At 43.0% G+C, this 22795-nt stretch overlaps 2 protein-coding genes across 4 annotated transcripts; both read right to left on the reverse strand.

The window, feature by feature from the left end:
* Positions 1–315: 315 nt before the first annotated feature.
* Positions 316–1413, reverse strand: PFN3 (profilin 3). The gene has a single exon (XM_020998844.2). It carries the CDS (start codon positions 1276–1278, stop codon positions 865–867), a length of 414 nt encoding a protein of 137 aa, XP_020854503.1. The 5' UTR covers positions 1279–1413; the 3' UTR covers positions 316–864.
* Positions 1414–1516: 103 nt separating this feature from the next.
* On the reverse strand, positions 1517–14607 carry F12 (coagulation factor XII). Of its 3 annotated transcripts, none has more exons than XM_020998842.2 (14): positions 14505–14607; positions 12917–12959; positions 10019–10118; positions 9366–9436; positions 8946–9053; positions 7921–8055; positions 6722–6826; positions 6122–6287; positions 5722–5876; positions 3747–3981; positions 3299–3435; positions 2994–3137; positions 1858–2006; positions 1517–1775 (listed from the first exon to the last, which is right to left on the reverse strand). In XM_020998842.2, exons 1-14 carry the CDS (start codon positions 14559–14561, stop codon positions 1614–1616), a joined length of 1767 nt encoding a protein of 588 aa, XP_020854501.1. In that variant the 5' UTR covers positions 14562–14607; the 3' UTR covers positions 1517–1613. The 3 variants fall into 3 exon arrangements, with proteins under 3 accessions (XP_020854501.1, XP_020854502.1, XP_078006411.1); XM_020998843.2 differs by lacking the exon at positions 14505–14607 and adding an exon at positions 13325–13443; XM_078150285.1 differs by lacking the exon at positions 8946–9053.
* Positions 14608–22795: the final 8188 nt, after the last annotated feature.

The following is a 22795-nucleotide window of genomic DNA, read 5'->3' on the forward strand; positions in this document are numbered from 1 at the left end:
CTGTGTCCTACCCCAGACAGCTGTGAGGAGTCAGTGAAGGCACACAGGGTCTGGCCTAGCCAGAACTCCCAACTCCAGCTCCCTATCCTCTATACCTGGAATGCTCTCCCTTCTCACCTGGATCTCCTGGTTTTCCTAGCCTCCTTCCCGGCAGCTTGAATTCCACCTTCTCCAGTAGGCTTTTCAGGGTCTGCCATGATCCCCTTACTAGTTAATATCTTCCCTTTCAGATTATCCTCTATTTATACTGTATATATCCTGTATATAGTTACTTTAATGTTGTTTTCCCTCCCCCTTCCCATAAGAATGTGAGCTCCTTGAGAATAAAGACAAACGTTTTTGACTTTTTTTTTTTTACTCCCCAGAGGTTAATTGGATATGCCTGGCATACAGTGCTTAATAACAAGGCTTCTTTCAGAAGCCTTTTCCAATCCCTAATCCCAATACTTGTTTTCTGTACTGGCCTGATCTTCCAGGACTTCAGAACCCCACTATATTCTGGGAAGATGGCACTAGGGTTGATGCCAGACTCGCTGGCATTTATTTGTTCTGGAGGCAGCTGTGAGTCTAGTCGTGCATGAAAACATTCAGAGTCCTGCTTTGGCTGTGAGATTGCCCTGAATCTCCATGGCTCTAATCACTGGGTCAGAAGGATGAGTGTCCCTAACTTCCAGCACCACAATTCTAAATAAGCACTTGCTCTAGGCAGTCCTCTAAAAGGGGAAGGTCACCCGCTCTGGGCAGCCAGAGAGTGAGGCCCTGGGTGGCCCCAAATCCACCCTTTTGTCCCACTTCCCAGAACAGGGCTCGGGCTACATTACATGTATATTTATTCCCCGCCTCTCGTCGCTGGCTCCTGGCATCTTAGATACCCTGGAACCGCAGGCTCCTGATAAGATGGTGAGCAGTTTTGTTGAGTGTGCCCCCGTGCACGCCCCGTCGGCCCATGAGCACGATCAGGGCCTTTGGCGTGAGTCCCACGCACACAGAGCGACCATCCAGCCCCTTGGTCCGGGCGTCCAGAACACCATCGCCGTCTTCTAGGAGGTGGTCGCGGATGACGCAGCAGCGTCGGCCTGCCAAGGTGATCCCAGACTGCAAAAAGCTGCGGCGGTCAGGGCCTGTCAGTATGCCCACCTCCTGAGGGGTGATAGCAGCCAGCAGGCCTCCAGGCCTCGAGGCCCACACGCAGCGGTTGTCCGAATGCCCCACCACTGCCACGTCATCGATGCGCTGGTCCCGCAGTACGGCACTGATGTATGTCTTCCAGTCGCCCATTGCAGGGAGATAGAAGACCCCCTGCCCTGCTCCCTGAACCCCCGGGGGTGTCCTAGCGCCTACTGCTGCTCTCTCGGTTACCGCTGTGATGTCAGCGTCTTCTATGACACCAACACCCACTGTGATAAATTTGGTCTGAACTCACGTCTCCTACACCTTCCAGGACTTGTTTGGGGCCAGAGAATAGACAAATCCCTTTAGTGCCCCACGGCGCTGAGAGAAGATCCAGAAGCCAAGGTAATGCTATCTCACACTCTTCATTCTAAGCCCACCCCATTACCAGGGCCCCACTGGCCCGGAGTGCCCACCCCAGGGGAAGTTAAACCCAGAGTCTTTTAGGAGGCAGTGTTCTCCCGGATCCATTCTAGATAACTGGCTACGTTGGCGTAGACTCCAGGCTTGTTTCGGTTCCCACAGCCTGAGCCCCAGCTCACCACTCCGCGCAGAGTGAGCTGATCCGCTGCCTCTTCGCACACAAGCGGTCCCCCGGAGTCGCCCTGGGCCATCGACATATTAGTTCTTTGTCCCTGCCTCTTGCCTCCCCGCTCCCCTTTTCTTGTGACCTGTTTCTCCTCTCACCTGGCAGGCATCTGTGCCCCCTTCCAGGAAACCGGCGCACAGCATGTCCTGGGTGACAGTTGTCCCATGCACTTCTGGGTCTGAGCAGAGCTCGTAGGAAATGATCGGAAGCTGGGCTTCCTGCAGGTAACTAGAGTAGTCCTCGGCCCCTGCAGTGTAGTATGGCAGGAAAGGTGACCAGACTGTGTTCTTTGGTAGGGTGATGGGGTGGAGGGCCCAATCAGAGCCCTCCAAGGGCAGGGTCTACGCGCTGCCACCCTCTTCCACCGGTTGTGTTTGGGACTCACATTTTCTTCCTACCCTTCGTTTCATCTCTCCCCCCACCCCAATCCTGAGTCCTGTGCCCAAGGAAGTCATTCCCAAAATGTCTGAGCAGCAGAGCCGTTTAAATCTATAGGGAGCCAAGGACTCTTTAAGACTCAAACAAATGCTGGAATTTCCCTGCACCAGAGCAAGGCCCCCCAAATCATGTTGGAAAGTCATACAGCTCTTGAGGATCTATGACCCCTTTTACCCCTCTCCCACAGGATCATAAGGATTCTGAGCTAGCAAGGGACCTTAGAGGGAATAATCCTCTATTTTACATGTGGGGAAACTGAGGACCAGAGAGTAGAAGTGACTTGCCCAAGAACACCCAGTTAAGTAGAGGTCAGGGCCAGAGAGGCCTCAGAGCTCTCTCACTTTCAAATCTGAAATATTTTCACTACATTAGGTTATCACCGCCCATGTTTACATTACCAAAGCTCTTTCCCATTTTTTTTAAACCAGACCTTAGATTTCATCAGTGCAAGGAAATCCCAGTCAGTACACTCCTTCCACCAACACAGATTAGCACCTGCTCTCCACCTTACAGTCTTAGAAATAAAGTTGCTGCTCTGTGACAACTGCTGTGCCCAAGGTCACACAGCCTACTGGTACCAAGCAGAGAGGCAAGAGAGGAATATGGACTTTCAAAGCCAACTCTGTCCACTCTGCAGCTGTACATGCCATCTTTTGCCATCTATCCCCTCACACTAATTTGACCTTTCATTAGCCACCCTTTTAAGTAAGGCCCCTTTCTTGCCTCATCCCAGGTCATCTCCCGTGCGGACCCAGGTGAGGGAAAAAGCCATCTTCACTGCCCTCTGTTTACTGACCTTCATACTGGTGACCCCAGCCAGCTACCTGGCAGCTCAAGGCGTCACTTGGAGGCTCCGAAGTATCGGGGAGGCACACTGGCTGAACGAAAGGCGTGAACTGCGCGCAACTGCCGTTCTCTGTCTCCTGCAGCCGCACCAGCGCTAACACCCCAGAAATCGACCAAGTCAGAGCTTGAGCGCTACTGGGGTTCGGGTCCGGGACTCCGCGTCTCCAACCCCTTTTCCCTGTCTAAGGGGAACACTGGGGTACCGCGTTGGACTGAGGCCATCCTCTTGACCCTGGGCGACTCGCCCGAACCTACCAATATCGTTCTGGAACGTGTCAGACCGGAAGCTCTCGTGCAGACGGTATTCACGCACCGAGAATTCCTGGCACTGCGGACAGCTCTCGTTGTATCGCTCTTGGCCCAGAATCACAGTCAGCAGTTCTGGGTCAGGCCTGTGGGAACACTGGCTGGCAGCTTAGACAACCCAGGTCCCACCTCCTACACAACCCCCTGCTCCTCACCTCCAGTCGGACCCCCAAGTCTGATCCTCATACCCAAATCCCTGAACCTCCCTACTTGGACGGGACAAAGGCCAGAGCGAGGAATCTCCAAGCCTTCTCTTTCCGTGTCCATAAAGGGATCTAGCTTTTCCCATCCCAAGCTTAAACTCTCTTGCTGCCCAGGTCTCCTCCTCTGGATTACTCTCCCAAAGGAACAACTAAATCTTGGGGTGGTTCCAGCCGAAGAGCCCTGGGTCACGCACCTGCTCTCCAGACAGTGTGCTGCTGTGAGAACCCAGCAGGCGCTAATGAGGCTGCCACCACAGAAGTTCTGGTCCAGGTAGAGCGCAGCTATGTAGGGGTGTGCCCCTGGTAATGCTACCAGCCCTCCCACAACGCGAGTCAGCCCAGAGAGCCTCTTCTTTTGTCGCTGGCCACAAGCCACAGAGTCAACCTTCCTCAGAGAAGGCTGGGACCCGAGAGGCTCCCTGGGTGATGCTGGAAGAGACCCAAGCACCATACTGATGACTGATGCCCACCAGAGACACTGATATCTGCACTCACCCTATGGCCTCTCTGTGTACCCCTTGACCTGCCTGTGATCTTATAGTAGTACCCCCTAACTTTTTACTGCCTGTCCCTGCCCCATGCCTTTGGATGGGGAGGGGAAGCCCCCAAAACTGAGATCCCTGCCTTCCTCTCCCCCCACCATGACCTACTCCATTGAGTTTTATCTTTCATAGTCTTTTCCCATCCTTTTGAAATCCCTTTGGTGTATACCCTCGCTTGACCGAGAACAGTTGTTACAAAACTAGGACTGAAAAGGGGGTCTTTGAAGCCATCTAGTGATTTGAGGGCCCTAACCTCTGCCTATCCAGTTTCCCTCATTGTGACTATCCTTTGCTTGTGCACACTCAGTGCCCTTTTTGCTGTTCATCCTGTGTTGTTACCTGCCCTATTCTTTCTGTGACCATTCTGTGATGGTACCATTTCTTCTGACAACTATCTGTAGCTTCAGTTTAATTCAATTCAACAATCATTTATTAAGCACCTACTACGTGCCAGGGCATTATAAAGATAAAATCAAAAGTCCTTGTTTTGTAATAGAGATTACATTCTACTCCTTGTGCCCTCTGCCAGTGCCTGCCCATATCTAATATTGGTGTTTATATTTATACTCATCCTCCTTCTATTTGCCAGCCTTGTTCCCTTAGTGCTCACACTGTGCCAACCTGTGTCTTTTGCCTATCCTAGTTATGTCCACATTGTAACCATTTATGTCATCCCCACACCTTTTATGAATGACAGCTTCATGCCAATGCCTATCTCCTGCTCTCTGTCCATGTTTGTCCCCATGCTAACCCCATTATTTCTCTCTGTGCCCACCAATATCCTCTTGTTCCTATCCTGTGGTTTCTGTTATCAACCCTGTGCCTTCTGCCTATTGCTGACCCATTTATATTGCTCTGTTCCTATTTCATGTGTTTTCGATGCCCACTCAGTGTCCCATTCCAACTGCCTGTACCCATCCAGTGATCTCTGCCTGCCCTGCCCATTGTCTTGTCAGTCCATGTGTTTCTCCTGTCTGGCCCAATCAGTGTCTCCTGTCAGTACTATCTTTATACCATACCTGCCCTCTTAGCTGTATCCAGCCACTCTTTGCTCACCTTGTACCCACTGATGCCCTCTGTCTGTACACTATGAATAAGCACCATGCTATTTTTTTGTTCCAAAGCCTATGCATACTTTGTGCCCTTGAATAGAGCCAGAAAAGGTTGTACCTTTTCTGTGCCCATCTCATGCCATAATAGTTGCCTGCCTTCTTTCTCTGCATGGTCTTTATTACTCCTTGTCCACCATGGAGCATCTCTAAAAGTTCTTTCCATGTTCATTCCATGCCCTCTACACCCAACCTGTGTTTACTTTCACTGCCAGGCCTATGCTTGCCCTGTACTTAATCTAGTGCCCTCCATCATAACCTGACTGTTCTTAGAGTCATGACTTCTGGAGCCTTGCCCACCTGTGTCCACTACATCCCTGTTTGCTGTGCCCTCTGCCTCCACACATTTGTTCAGACCTATGTCTCTGTGCCTACTCTGTCCTTTGTAACAGCCCTGGGCATCCCATCTGTGCTACCATTCTACACCCTCTGTAACCTGCTTTCTATATGAATTCCCCACCCCCTTTACCATTGAGATGAGGTTTTCCCCCTCTCCTCCCTCCTGGCCCCTATCCTACCTGTGAAAGATGATGGGGCAGGAGTAGTTGAGTCCTCTGATGCAATGGCTGGACTCTGAGTTGGTTGCTGGCATGTGGCCAGACTACAGTACTCCCAGCTCATCCGGGGCCCAGCATGAACAAAGCACCATGGGCTAGTGTCATTATCTGGGTTCCTGAAACCATATGTAAATGGTACGCAGTACAGGTGATGGTCTTCCCCATTTCACACTCAACAATCTCCTCAGTAACTTTTCTCACCTCTCTCCTGGTCTGGGCTCCACACATACTCCTCCCCAAAGCTTCACTCCCCTCTTCTTCCCTGGCTTTGCCTGAGCCTGCTCTCCTTCCCCACCTCTTCATTCCCCAGCCTGCTCCCCTCTTCTCATGAAAGCCCTACTCAACCCCAAGCCCTCCTCACCTGCAGTAGGGGTGATGGCCCAACCCCTTGGCCAGCACCTGTTTCTTGGGCAGATCTCGGAATGTGGCCTCTGAGGACCAAGGTTGGCATTGCTTTCCTGACAGCGTGGTCTGAGCTGTGCCCCGGTAGGTGAGTCCCCGACCATTATAACATTTCGCACTAGTGTCTAGGGTAAAGAGAGGCCATCCAGAAGTGGAAGGGCAAGGGGAGCCCCCCAAAACTGGGCTTTCTTCCTCCAGTTTTATAATTTCTCCCCATCCCCTCACTTTTTTTTTCTTTCCTTTGAGAGAGAAATGACCTGCATACAGCAAGAACTGCGACTAGAACCTGGGGGGTCTCATAGGTTAAAATGATAGAACTCCAAGCTAGAAAGAACCTTTAAAATCATCTAGTTTAATTTCCCTTGTTTTGATGTGGAAACCAATCCAATATTTGTTCCACTAGACCACATTCCCTCTCTCCTCTCCCTCTGTCAGCTTCTAAAAAGGGGAAGGGGAATGAAAACATCTCCCTGTGCTTCTCCCTTTCCATAGGCCCTAGTGATCACATCTCCCTTCAAACCCACCTTGAGCCCTGGCCTGAAAGGGGCCTGGAACCTACCTATTTCACAAAAGTACCCTGCATAACTTGGAGGACAATGGCAGACAGGCTGGCCCTCTGCCTCCAAGCACTTCCCTCCATGGAGACAGGGGTTATCCAGGCAGGCTGGGGAGAAGACAGAGTTCTCAGGATAATCTTCTGGAAGAAAGGGTGAGTGGCATCCCACTCCAGTGCTGACCAACCTCCCCCTACCAACAACTCTCCCAGAATCCTGAAATGGGTCTCATTTTCACAATGACCAGACCAGAACACAATGTCAGACCTGGATGGGACCACTGATCATAGAATGTTTACAACTGGAAGGACACTTAGAAAATAGTGTTAGATTTAGAAACAATCCAAGAACATAGAACATCAGAGGTAGATTGTATTTTAGAATATAAAATGTCAGAGTTAAAAGTTGGAAAAGACCTTAGAGCTTAGGATATGAAAGGTAGAGCTAGAAGGGACCTTATGCTAGAGCCAGAAGAACATAGTGTCAGATATAGAAGGTTCTGTAGAACTTTGAACCTTAGAGCTGGAAGAGACCTTAAAATACAGAACCCAGGAGAAATTTGGAACATAAAAGAAATCATGGAACATAGGATGTTTAGAGCTAGAAGGGATCAAGAAAAAGAACACAGGCTACTAAAGCTGAAAGGTATAGAATGGTGGAGTCTTAGAACAAAGGAACCTTTGGAACCTTAGAACAAAGGCCATTAGAGAGGGCAAGAACTTTAGAATATTAGAGAGGATGTACAAATAATGTTAGAATTTAAAGAGACCATAAGCCCCAGGAAGTGTCAGAGCTAGACGAGATCTTAGAACATAGACTCAGAAATGAAAGGGAGATTAGATAGTAGAACACAGAACAGAGCATAGAACACATCAGAGCTAGAAGGAACCTTAGGACATAGACTCAGAAGTAGAAGGGAGCCAAAAGAATAAGGCAGAGAACGTGGAATGTCATAGCTAAAAGGACCTTTCCAAAGAAACCTCGGAAAATAAAAGATTAGTGTCAAAGCTGGAAGGTCCCTTAGAAACCCTATAATCATGCAGGAGAGTTCAGAAGCTTCAGACACACACAGTAAATGCAAAGTCACCCCAAGCAATCAGTAGCCTATCTAGAACTCCAACCCAAGTCTTTGGACTTGGGGCTTTGTCCCTCCTCCACCCTCCCAGCTCCAGCTTCCCTGAGGCTGTGCCAGGCTAATCCTTACCCCGGCTGTGTGGCAGCCACCTGCAGTCAGCATTGGGGCCCTTACACCAGCACTTGGCCACTCTCGGTGGCTCTGCACGAAGCCATGTCTCATCTTCATCAAAGAACTGCCTCAGCTGAGGCTGGTAGCACTTCTCTGGGGGCAGAAAGCATGCTGCTTAAGAATAGGTTGCTGCTGTTTAGTCTTTTCCAACTCTTCATGACCCCATTTGGGGTTTTCCTGGCAAAGATACTGCAGTGGTTTGCCATTTCCTTCTCCAGCTCATTTTATAGATGAGGAAACTGAGGCAAACAGTGACTTGTCCAGGGTCACACAGCTAGGAGTTCTTTGAGACTAGATTTGAACTTAGGAAGATGTCTTCCTGACTCCAGGTCTCTATCCACCTCACCACCTTGCTGCAAGGGCCTATGCTAAAGGGCTATACAAAGAGTGAAGGTGTGCCAAGACATGCCAGTAACGGGACCCAAGAGGCAAGGACCCTCACTTAGGTGTTTATATGTCCCCTTCTCACATCTCTGAGATTGTGCTTGGTAGCACAATGGATAGCACACTGGACCTGAAGTCAGGAAGATCTGAGTTCAAATCCTGCCTGAGACACTGAACTAGCTATGTGACCCTGGCCAAGTCACTTGATCTCAGTTTTCTCATCTGTAAAATCATGTTAACAGTATGACCTCCCTTTCAGTGATGCTGTGAGAATACAATGAGATAATATTTGTAAAGCACTTTGCAAATGTCATAGCTCTTTATAATTTATAATTATGTTATCTATATATGTATGTATAAACGTGTATATATATGTGTGTATATATATATACATATATATATACATATATTATATATATATGTATATATATATAAAATACTATTATCATCTAGATTCTGACAGGATGAGGCCCCCAAGGGTAGAACCCCCTCCCCATACATAGGCCTTGGGGCCACCCTCCCCATGGGGGTGATTGTGTCGAGGACCCAGAAACCCAGGGTCCAGAGTCAGGCACAGTGGCCCTCAAGTGAATTGGCACCTTTTTGGCAGTGATGCCCGGTGAGGTGGGGGGCACAGAGGCAGCGAGCTCCATGAAAAGTGTTGATGCAAGTCCCGCCCTGGTGGCACGGATTGTGCTTGCAATGATCTGTGGACAGAAGGCTCTTGCATTTGACCACTGAGGATGCAGAGTCTCTGAATGGAATAGGATTGGGGCTGGGGGAGGAATGAAATCCAGGCCACAGTAGCCCTAGGAGGTTTCTATCTGCCTAAGGATTGAGATTGGAGACAGTCACCCCAGGGACCCTTCTTTTTGGAGAAGTGAAGCAGTATAAACCCTGAGCTGCATCCAAATTCCTAGCTTAGGAGTAGCGTGGGGGCAGTGGCCTGAGGACTTCCTGCAATGGAAAGAGAGGAGAGACCAGGGAAGAGGAAGGGAATGCAGCTCCACCCAAGGCACCTTTCACTTTCTTGGACTCCAGGCAATAGGCCCACTGCTGATCCCGATCATAGTTGTCTGTGGTTGCACACCTGCAGAAAGAAGGGGTCATCCCTGCTCTGCAGATCCAGATGGTATACCCACCCAAAAAGGCCCACCTCCAAAGTCCTGCCACAGGATACCACCACCACCACTGTACTTCAGGGAGAGAGGAGACCAGGAAGGCCTGATCTCCTGAGGCTTTTGGCCTGGGACTGGAAGATAATAACAGGACCCTTTCACTTCTCCAGAATTTAAAGATTTACAAATCTTTACGCTATCAATAAATCTGCAAGAAGGGAGGTCTCCTGAGGCTGTAGGCCTGAGACTGAGAGATAACGAGACCTCATTTCTCTAGAATTTAAAGATTTACAAATCTTTACACTGTCAATAACTCTGCCAGAAGGGAGTGCCTATGTCATTATCTACATTTTACAGATATGGAAACTGGGTCAGACTGGCCCCAGGCCGTACAACTAGTACAATGTCAGAGTAATATACATCACCTTCCCCTGTCTTCCCAGAAAAAAAAAAGCAGTTTATTTGAATAGAATAATATCCTCATTTGGGAGCCTTGCAGAATATTGTGACCAAGACAATACAGCCTAGCAGGAGAAGGGAGGTGAGGGGCTTACCAGGCGTGGGGTCCTGGACGGTCCCTCCTGGTACATTTGTGGTACAGCTGGCCTCGATATTGGAAGGGGAAGTAGCAGGGATCTCCGCTGGTCATGAGGACTGTAATTAACCCCCAAATGCCTAATGAGCCCCTACAGCATGCAACAAACCCTAGGTCTACCCTCCAGGGGCTAGAAGTCTGGTTAATGGGATAGGACATATGTCAAGTCAAGAAGCAAGGTTAAGCAGTATCAAAATGTGCCCATGCTAGGCATTGTGCTAAGTTGTTGGGGATACAAAGAAATGAAAAAAAAACCCGCAACAAAACCAGTCTCTGTTCTCAAGGAGCTCACAGTCTAATGGAGGTGACAACATGCAAACAAATATGCATAAACAATACACATACTGTATAAATTAGAAATAATCTAGGGGAAGGCACTAAGATTAAGGAAGACTGGGTCGGGGCAGCTAGGTGTCTCAGGGGATAGAGCACCCGCCCTGGAGTCATGAGGACCCGAGTTCAACTTCAGCCTCAGACACTTCTAGTTGTGTGACCTTAACCTTATTGCCTCTTAAAAAAAAAAAAAGACCTGGTCAGGTGTCTAGTAAAAGGTGGGACTTTAGCTGAGACTTAAAGGAGGCCAGGAGGTGGTAAGGAGGGGGACAGCCAATGAAAATGTCCAGTGGGGGAGAGGGAGGAAATTTAGAACTCAAAATCTTATTAAAGTGAATGTTATAAACTAAAAAAAAAAAAAAAGACTGAAGAGGAAGCCGGTTTGTCTTTTTGCTTCCTCTCTTCCCAGAGATGTTGTGGTCCTAAGACCTGTGTCTGAGTCCTTCTCTGTCGATTACTATGACTGTAGATAAGATATTTCAATTCCCTGAACCTCATTTTTCCTATCTAGGAAAAAAAAAAGGTGAGGGTATAATATACTTGAGCGAGCCATCTCATGTGGCTGTGGTAGGAAAATGGTAAAGCACCATATAAATGTGAGCTATGAGTAATAATGCAGTGGGGGCCATTCTGCCCCCTCTCTCCTTTGGAGTATCCTAGAGTAAATACTTTTACTAATTCTCACAAATTCTGCGGGAGTTTTAGGGGATCATCTGACTATATGTGACCCATCACCAATGTACTCTGAGAATATTCATTTGCCCCCAAACTCTGTAAAACAAAGATTTCTAAACCCAGCCAAAACTCACTTATTTAAAAAATAATAATTAAGAATAAAATTATACTTTCACAAAATCCTTCAGAAAGGAAGGAAGAAAGAAAGAAAAGAAGGAAGGAAGGAAGAAAGAAAGAAAGAAAGAAAGAAAGAAAGAAAGAAAGAAAGAAAGAAAGAAAGAAAGAAAGAAAGAAAGAAAGAAAGGAAGGAAGGAAGGAAGGAAGGAAGGAAGGAAGGAAGGAAGGAAGAAAGAAAGAAAGAAAGAAAGGACGGAAGGAAGGAAGGAAGGAAGGAAGAAAGAAAGAAAGAAAGAAAGAAAGAAAGAAAGAAAGAAAGAAAGAAAGAAAGAAAGAAAGGAAGAAAGAAAGAAAGAAAGGAAGGAAGAAAGGAAGAAAGAAAGGAAGGAAGGAAGGAAGGAAGGAAGGAAGAAAGAAAGAAAGAAAGAAAGAAAGAAAGAAAGAAAGAAAGAAAGAAAGAAAGAAAGAAAGAAAGAAAGAAAGAAAGAAAGAAAGAAAGAAAGAAAGAAAGAAAGAAAATGTCCAGTCAGGAGATGGAATGTCATGTGCAAGTAACAGCAACAAGTCTCTGGGTCACAGAGTACGTGGAGGAAGGTTAGGTGTATGAAGACTGGAAGGCTAGAAAGTGACTAGATTATGAAGTGCTTTAAAAGCCAAACAGGTTTTTATATTCCATTCTGGAAGTAATAGGGAGCCACTGGAGTTTGTCAAATGGAGTCAGGAAGGATGAGCTTCAGTTGTCCCCTGTTTTTTGTGACCCCATATAGAATGTCCGAGCTGAGAGAACATTTATAACATTGGATGTCAGAACTGGAAAGGATATTAATATAGACTATCAGAGCCGATTTGGTTCTATTGTATGGACAGTAAAGCTGAGTGATGGTTCTGGAAAGGTAGAGGATTCCACTGTGTTTCACTGCCTCTTTATTCATTCATCCTCCAAACATTCGAACGGCAGATTACATACAATAACAAAAACCCCAGTTATTACAATGTTTTGCAGTTTACGAATTTCCCTCACAACTTCAAGGTAGCACAAGTGTTACCTAGTGCCTAACAGCAATGCCTGGTACATAGCAAGAGCCTACGCATGTTGACTGATTTATTGCCAGATGTATAATAGGCACTAAGTACATGCTTATTGATTGATGGACTGATTACAAACGAGGAAACTGAGTACATCTCAGAAAGGTTAAGTGACCTGGTCATGTTCACATAAACAGTGAGTAATGGGCCTGAAAATGCTTCTCCATGTATTGTGTACTCCCCACAGTGCCTGGCACAGTTGCCTACACAAAGCAGGTGCTTGGTGTTTTCCATTTCACAAACTGGTAGCCCAGGTTGGGAGAGGGGAGTGGGACACCCAGAAGGAAGGAAGGAAGGGAGGGAGGCATTAGGAATGCAACAGGCATTAAGAAGGCACTGAGGGGTGTGGGTGTTTTGGCTGAGGAAGTAGAAAATCATCCTCCCTCCCTACTCATAATTACAATAATAGCAACTCATTTACATACCACCTCCAGACCTGGGCCTTCACTCAAAGACTAGGGCTAGAGTGGACAGTCTGGACAGCCAAACTCACCCCTTGGTCTTTATCCCAATCTGCCCTTTTGCTTTTTCCCAATGAAGGTCCTTCCTAGAACACCACCACCACCACCACCACCACCACCACCACTACCACTACCATTACCTCACCCTTGGCCACTCAGCCAGAAGTCCCACTGAGAAGACTCACCTGCTGTGGTCATGGGTTCTTTTGCAGTTTTCCAGGGTGGGACCTATAAGAAGTTAGGATGGGAGGAGGTAGTGCCACCTCAGTCTTGCCCCCCTAGGTCTCCTACTGCACCCTAAACTCTCTCTTCATTGTGTTTCCCCTACATATTTTCTTTTTGTCCTTTCTTTCCCCCAGCTCAGAGATCCACAGACCACTTTCCCACTCCACCCACTTCACACACAGTCAAACCACCCAGGTCAGGACCCCGAGCTTCCCCATTTTTTTTTCTCCCACTAAGCTCTGATTCATCCTTCTCAGTTCCCATTCTTGACTTCTTCACCTTGTGTTCAGTAGGCCCAGTGTGAGGAGCCTGAGCTCAACCTCACCCTCAGGCCAGTTTCAGAATCACAGAATCAGTATCACTCCTACCTGAATGAAATCCCCTCTATAACATGTCTGACAAATGGTCCCCCAGATTTTGCTAGAAGATCTTCATTGAGAGGGAACTTGCTACCTTCAGAGGCCACCCCTTCCACTTCCGGACAGCTCAGACTGACAGGAAGTTGTATCTTAGGTCAAACCTGAATTTGCCTCTGCAGTTTCTACCCATTTCTCCAAGTTCTCCCCCTGGGAGTAAAATAGAAGTCTAATCCTTTCAGGGGGTAGCCCCTCAAGTAACTGAAGATAGCTGTCCCAGTCTCCACCCCCAGCCTTTTTTTTCCCCTTCCTCACCAGGCTAAATATTTACAGCACTCCAGAAGCAATCTAATCCTGGCAGAGTACACCAATAATTAAAAATAATAAACAACTAGCATTTATCTCTCTAAGGTTTGCAAAGTGCATTACAAATATTATCTCATTTGATCAGAACTACCTCCTTATCTCAGGATACTTTGCATATCTTACAGGAACCTGAGATCACATTAACTTCCTAGGCTGCTATAACACATTGTTGACTCATATTGAGTTTCCAGGAACTAAAAACCCCAGAGCCTTTTCAGGTTGTTGTTTAGCCATGTTTCTACCATCTTGCCATTTTGTGTCTTCTTATTTCTTATGTTTCCCACTGGGAGACACCTAGATTCCTAGAAAAGCTAAGTGCCTGGGGGTTCTTAGGTTGGAATGGGACCAGAGCAGAAAACTTCCCAGCCCTGGGGTATCAGACATTTGGAGAAAGTAGGAGAGGGGAAAGGTGTGTTGGGAACTCTGGTTCTCTTCCCTCCCCAACCAACAACGAATCAGCCAGATCCAAGGGCAGAGCAAGGGACCTAAGGTCAAAAAGGAATGCTTTCCCCTAGGGCTTCCCTAAAACCATGATTCCCATACACTGGGGACCTTATAATATAGCCCTTCTTCCTTCACCCAGCCCCCAAACTGCTCCCTCTGAAAGTATAACTCTGCCCCTATTTGATTGCCCCTGAGACCACCCTAAATCCTTTCCTCATACTTCCTCTTCTCCTCCCCAACACTCATCTTTCTTAGAACCATCTTATCCCTTCCCTCCTGGCATCCCCTTCTCCTAGAACCTGAAAACAACACCGCCCCCCCCCCAACCTCTTCCCTTTTCACGAGGTCTCCTAGACCCTGTTCACCACCAGGGCTCTCTCACCTGAAGTGCCAGCACCAGGCCCAACATTAGGGATTCCAGCAGCAGTAGGAACCGCATGGTGTCTGTGTGTCTGGATCAATATGATGGGGTAAGGTCCAAGGGAAGAGTTGGAGTCAAAGTAAGATAAACTCCAACCAGGCTGAGCCCCCTCCCCCTGACCCTGACCCAGGTTCAGGGCCCAGAGCCAGTGTATTCTTGACAGAGGGAAAGACCAGCCTTCCTGGGAGAGGCAGGACTAGGCTAGATTTGTCTAGAGAGAGTGAATAAGGAAGGGGCCATGATATAGAGTCTCTGGGACTTCTTCCCTTGTGAGTATGAATCATGGATGGGTTCAGGTGAGGAGGATAGGCTTTCTGAATCTGCTGTCTTTGACTCTAATCCTTTCTTGTTAACACACCAAGGTCTAGTTCTGCCACTCACTACTTCTTGAACCTTGGGAAAGTTACTTTGCCTCTTTCATCCATCTATAAAACTAAAGAGTTGGTAAGGAGGTAGCATGGTAGAGGAGAAGAAACACTGACAGGAATCCCATCAAGGATTTGGCTTCTAGTACTTCATTTAATGCTTACCTTCTAATGTGATTCTGAGCAAGTCATTTAACTTCCCTCAGCCTCATTTTCCTTATCTCTAAAGCGAGGGGGTCAGACTATAAAGTTCCTCTCAGTTCTAGATCTATGAACTTATGAAGAGATGATTTTTAAAAAGCACTTCTAGCTTGACATCTTGTGAACTAATTTTCTCAGTCCATTCCATTATAGCATAGTCTTAGTTGTTACACAGTTTTTCCTTATAGAAAATGGAAATCTACCTTGCTGTTTTTCTATCCACTGCTCTTACTTCTGACCTCTGGTGCCAGGCACTTCAAATGTTTTTAGACTATGTCCATACCCCTCCTAAGTTGTCTCTTAAAATGATTGAAATTAACAGGCTAACCATTCATAATTTCTTTACCCTATCTTCATATAATGTGATTTTAAGTCCCCTTTCCATTTTGGTTACCCTCTTCTAGACACACTACAGCTTGCCAATGTTCTTTCTAAAATGTAGCATCTACAACTGACCACGGTACTCCAGATATAGTCTGACAATGATGGAGAATAGTAGGACTATCACCTCATTTGTTCTGGATCCATTATGTAAAGTAGAATCCCTTCTGGGGTCACCTCTGGTTCTGGAAAGTTGGGTTCCTTTAGGGGTCGCTACTAGTTAGGGTTCCAAGGGTAACCCTGCAGGTAGCTATCTTAATACTGAATCTCATGAGACTCCAATGGTTTGTTTCCCTTTAAAAATCAGTCAGTAGACTCAGTTCTTTAACAATGACTCTTGCTTAAATTGTATAACAAAAACAGTAGTTACAAAGCATTACCCCCAAATTTGGGGCATGAAGTCTACCATTGTATTCTAAGTGTGTGCCCACTTTTCCCCTCATGGACTCTGTATTTGTGGGAGATTGCAAGACAGACTGGACACTCTATCCATTGCTCATGATCTCTCAAATCTCTCCAAAATAGGACTTATGCACAAGAGATAAGACAATTTCAGCTGCCTCTATGGTCAAAAACCCTAATGAAGCAACAATCCAATGAACAAAGAAGGCTAATTCCTAATTCCTAATGCCCTCACTCAATACTTCTCCCTCATCACTCACTATGCTTGGGCAGTGCTACATGAGCCTAGCAAAGGGCTTACCACTCAACTTAATTTTACTCACCACCTCTCTCTCCCATCTTCCTGTGCCACAGAAAACCAAAAGGTATTTTTAGACAGGAGCATGGCAGTGCTCTGTGCTGCAACAGAGCTCAGCCAAAGAACTAAGGAACAGATAGAAATGACAAAAGGCACATGTGTGTGCCTGTGTGGCACTCCACTAAGCCTGAGGGAAAGAGCCCAGTATGCAGCTGGGACCAGCCCTGTCCCCCCATAAGTCACTTGAGGCAGAGACTGAAGTCAGTGAAAGGTGAATTGCCCTATAGGGCAGGAGCCTGATAGAGTTTTGAGGTCTAGACACCAGGTAAACTATCACTAAAGGAGAAGGAGTCAAAAAGTGAGCAATAGAAATATAAAAGACCAGAATTATCAAAGATCTAAGGGGGAAAGAAAATCCATTAACGACCTTGAGCATTAATAGATAAATCAATAGGGAACATATTAATAACAGACAGAAATATATCCACCCAGATCAACTGAAAGAGTACAGACATTTTTGAATAAATATTGCAAGACAAAGGAAAATTACTACCTGATGAGAACAGAGGGCCCTGTGGATTCCCAAGAGAGCACAGAACCACAGCAGGTGTTCCTGAATAGATTAAAGAGAAATAAGAATTGTGAAAGCAGAATTTATGACTTACACAGCAGAAATATTTGGCAACATAATGGTACATAAATTGTTCTCAAAAACTGAGAATTACTCTATCAGGTTCTGTTTATGAGACAAATATAGGCCTAATACCTAAAGCAGTGAAGGATGAAGCATAGAAGAAGAACCATAGACCTATATCATTAATGAATACAAAAAAAAAGTTAAACAAAATCCTGTCAAATAGACTACAACAATTTATCCAAGAAATCATTCATCATGTCCAAGTTAGATTTAAAACCAAGGATGTAAGGATGATTCAACATTGGGAAAACACAATTAATCATACATCTAAGTCCTGATTAGTACAGATAATGAATCTCCTTAAATGATCATATCATTTGAATTCACACTGCATATTTCCATTGAGCTAGAACTAATCACTATATTTTACAGAATTATAACTTCAAGTAGGATGAGTTTGAGTACATGGGACCATTTCAATGGATTCATTATTTGAACTAATTGAGACCTAGCTATACTATGAAATAAAAAAAACCCAAACCACATGATTTTCTCAATATACGGGGGGAGAAAAGGCTTTGATAAAATATAGCACTCATTTATGCTGAAAACAAAAACATTTACACACACAAAATATAGGAGTAAAGAGATTTTTTTAAAATATCATAAAAATTATTTACCCAAAGCCAAAATCAAGCATCATGTGCAATAGAGATACACTAGAATCTTTCCAAATAAATAAATACAGGAGTAAAACAAGGATGATTACTCTTCATGCTATTATTGTATATTGTTTACCTAATATGTTCCACTAATCAATCTCTCTATTTCTTATCCAGTACCAAATTGTTTTGATGATTATAGCTTTGTAGTATAGTTTGAGATCTGGTACTGTTAGGCCACCCCCCCCTTGCATTTTTTCTTCATTTATTCCTTATACTAATTTTTTTTGTTCATCCAGATGAGTTTTGTTATTATTTTTTTAGTTCAGTAAAGTAATTTTTGGTAGTTTGATTGGTGTGGCACTAAATAAGTAAATTTAGGTAGTATTGTCATTTTTATTATATTGGCTTGACCTACTCATGACCAATTAGTATTTCTCCAATTATTTAGATCTGTCTTTATTTGTATGGAGTGGTTTATAATTGTGTTCATATAGTTCCTGTGTGTGTCTTGGCAAGTAGACTTCCAAGTATTTTACACTATCTATGGTTATTTTAACTGGAATTTCTCTTTTATCTTTTCCTTCTGGATTTTGTTAGTAATACATAGAAATGCTGATGATTTGTGCTCCCTGCACTATTATTTGATATAGTTCTTGAAATGCTAGCAAGAGCAGTAAAAGAGAAAGAAATTAAAGGTGTAAAAATAGATAAAGAGGAAATAAAATCATTTGTATTTGCTAACATGATGATTTACTTAGAAAAGCCTAGGGAATCAGCAAAGATAGTAATTAAAATAGTAGCTTCAACAAAGTTGCAGGCTACAAAAATAAATCCTTAAAAATAAAAAGTGTTTCTATATAATAATTACAAGATCCAGGAGGCAATAATAGAAAGGGAAATCCCATTCCAAATGACTAAAAAAAACCACACAAAATATCTGAGGATCAACCTACCAAAGCATACAAAATACTTGTAGAAATTCAATTTACAAGTGCTCCTTATGCTAAAATGGATAATTTTGATTACATAAAACTTTAAAGGTTTTGCCCAAAGAAAACCAATGAAGCTAAAATTAGAAGAAAAGCAGGAAACTAGGGGGGGAAATTGTAGCAAGTTTCTCTAATAAAGGTCTTACTTCCACAGAGAACTAAGTCAATTTTATAAGAACAAAGCCAGATGGTCAAAGGATACAAATAGATATTTTTCAGAGAAAAAAATCAAAACTATTAATAGTTATTTTTTAAATACTCTAAATTACTCACATACAAATTAAAACAACTCTGAGGTACCACCTCACACTAATCAGATTGGTAAGACATCAAAAAAGGGAAAATAACAAATGCTAGAGGGAGTGTGAGTAAATAGGTACACTAATGCACCATGGTAGAGTTGTGAACTAGTCCAACCATTCTGGAAAATAATTTGGAACTAGGCCCAAAAAGCTATTAACCTGTACACACGTCCTTTGATCCAGCAATACCTCTATTAGATCTATTGCCCCAAAGAAATCAAAGAAAGAAGAAAAAGACCCATATGTACAAAAATATTTATAATAGCGTTTTTTGTGTTAGCAAAAAACTGGAAATTGAAGGGGTGCCCAGCAATTGTGGAATGTCTGAACAAATTATGGCATATGAATATGATGGACTATTATTGTGCTTTAAGAAATGATAAAGGGGATGGTTTCAGAAAAACCTGATAAGTCTTCTATGAACTGACACAGAGTGAAGTAAGCAGAACCAGGAGAACAATTTACATAGTAACAGCAATATTGTAAAGATAATCAACTTTGAAAGCCTTAGCAACATTGAACAGTACAATGACCAACCACAATTTCAAGGATTCATGATGGAACATGCCATCTACCTCCAAACAGAGAACCAATAGGCTCAGAGTGCAGACTGAAGCATATTTTCATCTATTTCTTTCTTTCTTTTGGGAACATGGCTAATATGGACATTTGTTTTGTATGACTATACAAATTTGTAATAAGTTTTTTTCTTACTTTTTCAATGAGTGGAGTTAGGGAGAGAATCTGGAACTGAAAATAAAATGAAATTCAATTTTTTAGAAGTACTCTTGAAAGAAATAACTTAAATAGCTTGAAGAATATTCAGTGGTCATAGCTGTGCCTTGACAATACAATAAAAATAACAGTACCTCCAAAGCTTATTTACAGTTTTAAGGCTACTAAAATTGCCAAAGAGGATACTTAATAAATGCATTTGGAAAAATAAAAGATAAAGGGAATAAAAATAAAATATCAAGGGAAATAGTGAAAAAATGTAGGAATAACAAGAGGACTAAACCTTCTAGAACTCAAATTATATAATAAAGCAACAGCCAGAAAAATTATCTGGTATTGATTAAAAAAGAGAGGTAGATCAAGGGAGAATAAGAAACTATGGAACTCAATAAGCCAGTACGCAATTAACCAGGAAACATAAATTAATTAGGAAAGAATTCCTTATTTGATAAAAACTGCTAAGAAAGCTAGAAAGCAATCTGAAAGAAATTAGACTTAAGCTGACATCTTATACAATATTCCATAATACATTCTAAATGGATACAAGATCTTAATATTAAAGATCACACAATAAAAAATTAAAGGAGAAGCATATTATATACATCTCATAGCTATGGGTAAGAGAAGTATTACATATATTTTATTTATTTCATTAAATATTTCCTAATCACATGTTAAAAAAAGTTTTAACTTTTTTTTAATTTTGAGTTCCAAATTCTCTACCTCCTTCCCCTCTGCCATCAGTTGAGATAACAAGCAAGATGATATTGATTATACATGTGAAATCATGCAAAGCATATTTCCATATTAGCCATGTTGCAAAAGAAAATATACTCACATAAAAAAGTAAAGGAAAAAAGTATGCTTCAATCTACACTCAGAGCTCATCAGTTCTCTCTGTGGAGGTGGATTGCATTTTTCATCATGGGTGCTTTGGAATTGTCTTGGATCATTGTCTTGATCAGAGTAGCTAAGTCTTTCACAGTTGATCATTACAATATTGCTGTTGCTATGTATAATGTTCTGGTTTTGCTCACTTCATTTTGTGTCAGTTCATGTAATTCATCCCAGGCTCCTCTGAAACCACCCTGCTCATCCTGATAGTACAATAATATTCCATCACAATAATATAGCATAATTTGTTCAACCATTCCCCAGTTATTGGGCATCCCCTCAATTTCCAGTTCTTTGCCACCACAAAAATAGTTGCTATAAATATTTTTATATAAATAGGTCCTTTTCCCTTATCTTTGATCTCTTTGGGATACAGACCTAGTTATGGTTATTGCTAGGTCAAAGGGTATGCACAGTTTTATAGCCTTTGGGGAGTAGTTTCAAATTGTTCTCCAGAATGGTTGGACTAGTTCCAACTCTTCCAACAGTGCATTAGTGCCCCAATTTTTCCACATCCCTCCAGCATTTATCATTTTCCTTTTTTCTCACGTTAGCCAATCTGATAGGTGTGAGGTGGAATCTCAGAGCTGTTTAATTCATATTTCTCTAATGATGATTAGATTTAGATTTAGAGCATTTTTTCATTTGACTATTGATAATTTTGATTTCTTCTCCTGAAAATTGCCTGTTCATATCCTTTTACCATTTATCAACTGGAAAATGGCTCATCTTTTCATAAATTTGTCTCAGTTCCCTACATATTTGAGAAATGAGGCCTTGATCAGAGAAACTTGCTGTAAATTTTTTCCTAGTTCCTTGTTTTCCTTCTAATTATGCCTGCATTACTTTTGTTTGTGCAAAAACATTTTTAATTTTATGTAATTAGAATTATCCATTTTACTTCCCATAATCCTCTCTATTTCTTGTTTGGTCATAAACTCTTCCCTTACCCATAGATCTAACAAGTACATTTTCCATGTTCCCCTGACTTACTTATGATATCACCCTTTATGTCTAATTCATTTATCCATTTTGATCTTATCTTGGTATATGGTGTGAGACATTGGTCTATGCCTGGTTTCTTCCAAACTGCTTTCTAGTTTTCCCAGTAATTTTTTTTGTTAAGTGGTAAGTTCTTACACAAAAGCTTGGATTTTTTAGATTTATCAAACACCAGATTACTATGGTCATTTACTACTGTGTATTATGTATTACTATTGTATATTAGGTATTATTATTGCATATGAATCTATCCCACTGATCCATCACTCTATTTCTTAGCCAGTACCAGATTGTTTTCATGATTACCACTTTGTACTATAGCTTGAAATCAGATACTCCTAGGCTGCCTTCTTTCATGGTTTTTTTTTCATTGATTCCCGTGATGTTATTAACCTGTTGTTCTTCCTGACTGATTTTGTTATTTTTTCTATTTCTATAAAATACTTCTTTGGTAGTTTGTTTGGCATGACACAGGCTAAGTAAATTAACTTGTGTAGAATTGTCATTTTTCTTATATTGGCTTAGCCTACCCCTTGATAATTAATATTTCTAGGAGATGTATGCTTAACCAAATGGGAGATAAAAGCAATCACAACAGATTAAGTAGGTAACTTGCATTATAGAAAACTGAAAAGCTTCTGCACACATAAAATTAATGCACCTAAAATGAAAAGGGAAGAATGAAATGAATAAAAAAGAATCTTTGCATCAAATTTCTCTGACAAAGGTTTTGTATGTAAAATATAAATGTGTGCACATGCGTGTGTGTATTTGTATGTATGTGTGATGCCAAAAGCCACTCCCCAATAGATAAGTAGTCAGAAAAATAAACAGTTCTCAAAAGAAGAATTGCAAACCATTAACAGCCACATGAGAAAATACTCCAAATCGCTAATAATAAGAAAAGCACAAATTAAAACAACTTTGAGGTTTCACCTTTGGAGGGGGGAATAACCCAAAAAATAGGAACAGTCAATGTTGGGTCAGAGTTGTAGGAAGATAGGCACACTGGTGCATTGTTGGCAGAGTTGGGAATCAGTATAATCATTTTGGAAAACAATTTAGAATTATGCAATAAAATGGCTAAAAGCCTATATCCTATGCCTCAGAGATTGCCTTAGTAGGTTTATATTCCAATAAGGCCATTGATAAGAAGAAAGTCTCCATACACTCTAAAATATTTATAATAGTACTTTTTGTGATAGCAAAGAATTGGAAACAAAGTAAATATTTATCGACCAGGGAATGGCTAAACAAATTGTGATACATAAACACAATGGAATATTACTGTTCTGTAAGAAATTATGAATGTAATAAATACAGAGAAGCGTGGAAAGATATACACGAACTGATGCAGAGTGATGTAAGAAGAGCCAAGAAA

Source organism: Phascolarctos cinereus, unplaced genomic scaffold, assembly GCF_003287225.1.
Source record: "Phascolarctos cinereus isolate Bilbo 61053 unplaced genomic scaffold, phaCin_HiC Scaffold_2;HRSCAF=192, whole genome shotgun sequence".
NCBI lineage: Eukaryota > Metazoa > Chordata > Mammalia > Diprotodontia > Phascolarctidae > Phascolarctos > Phascolarctos cinereus.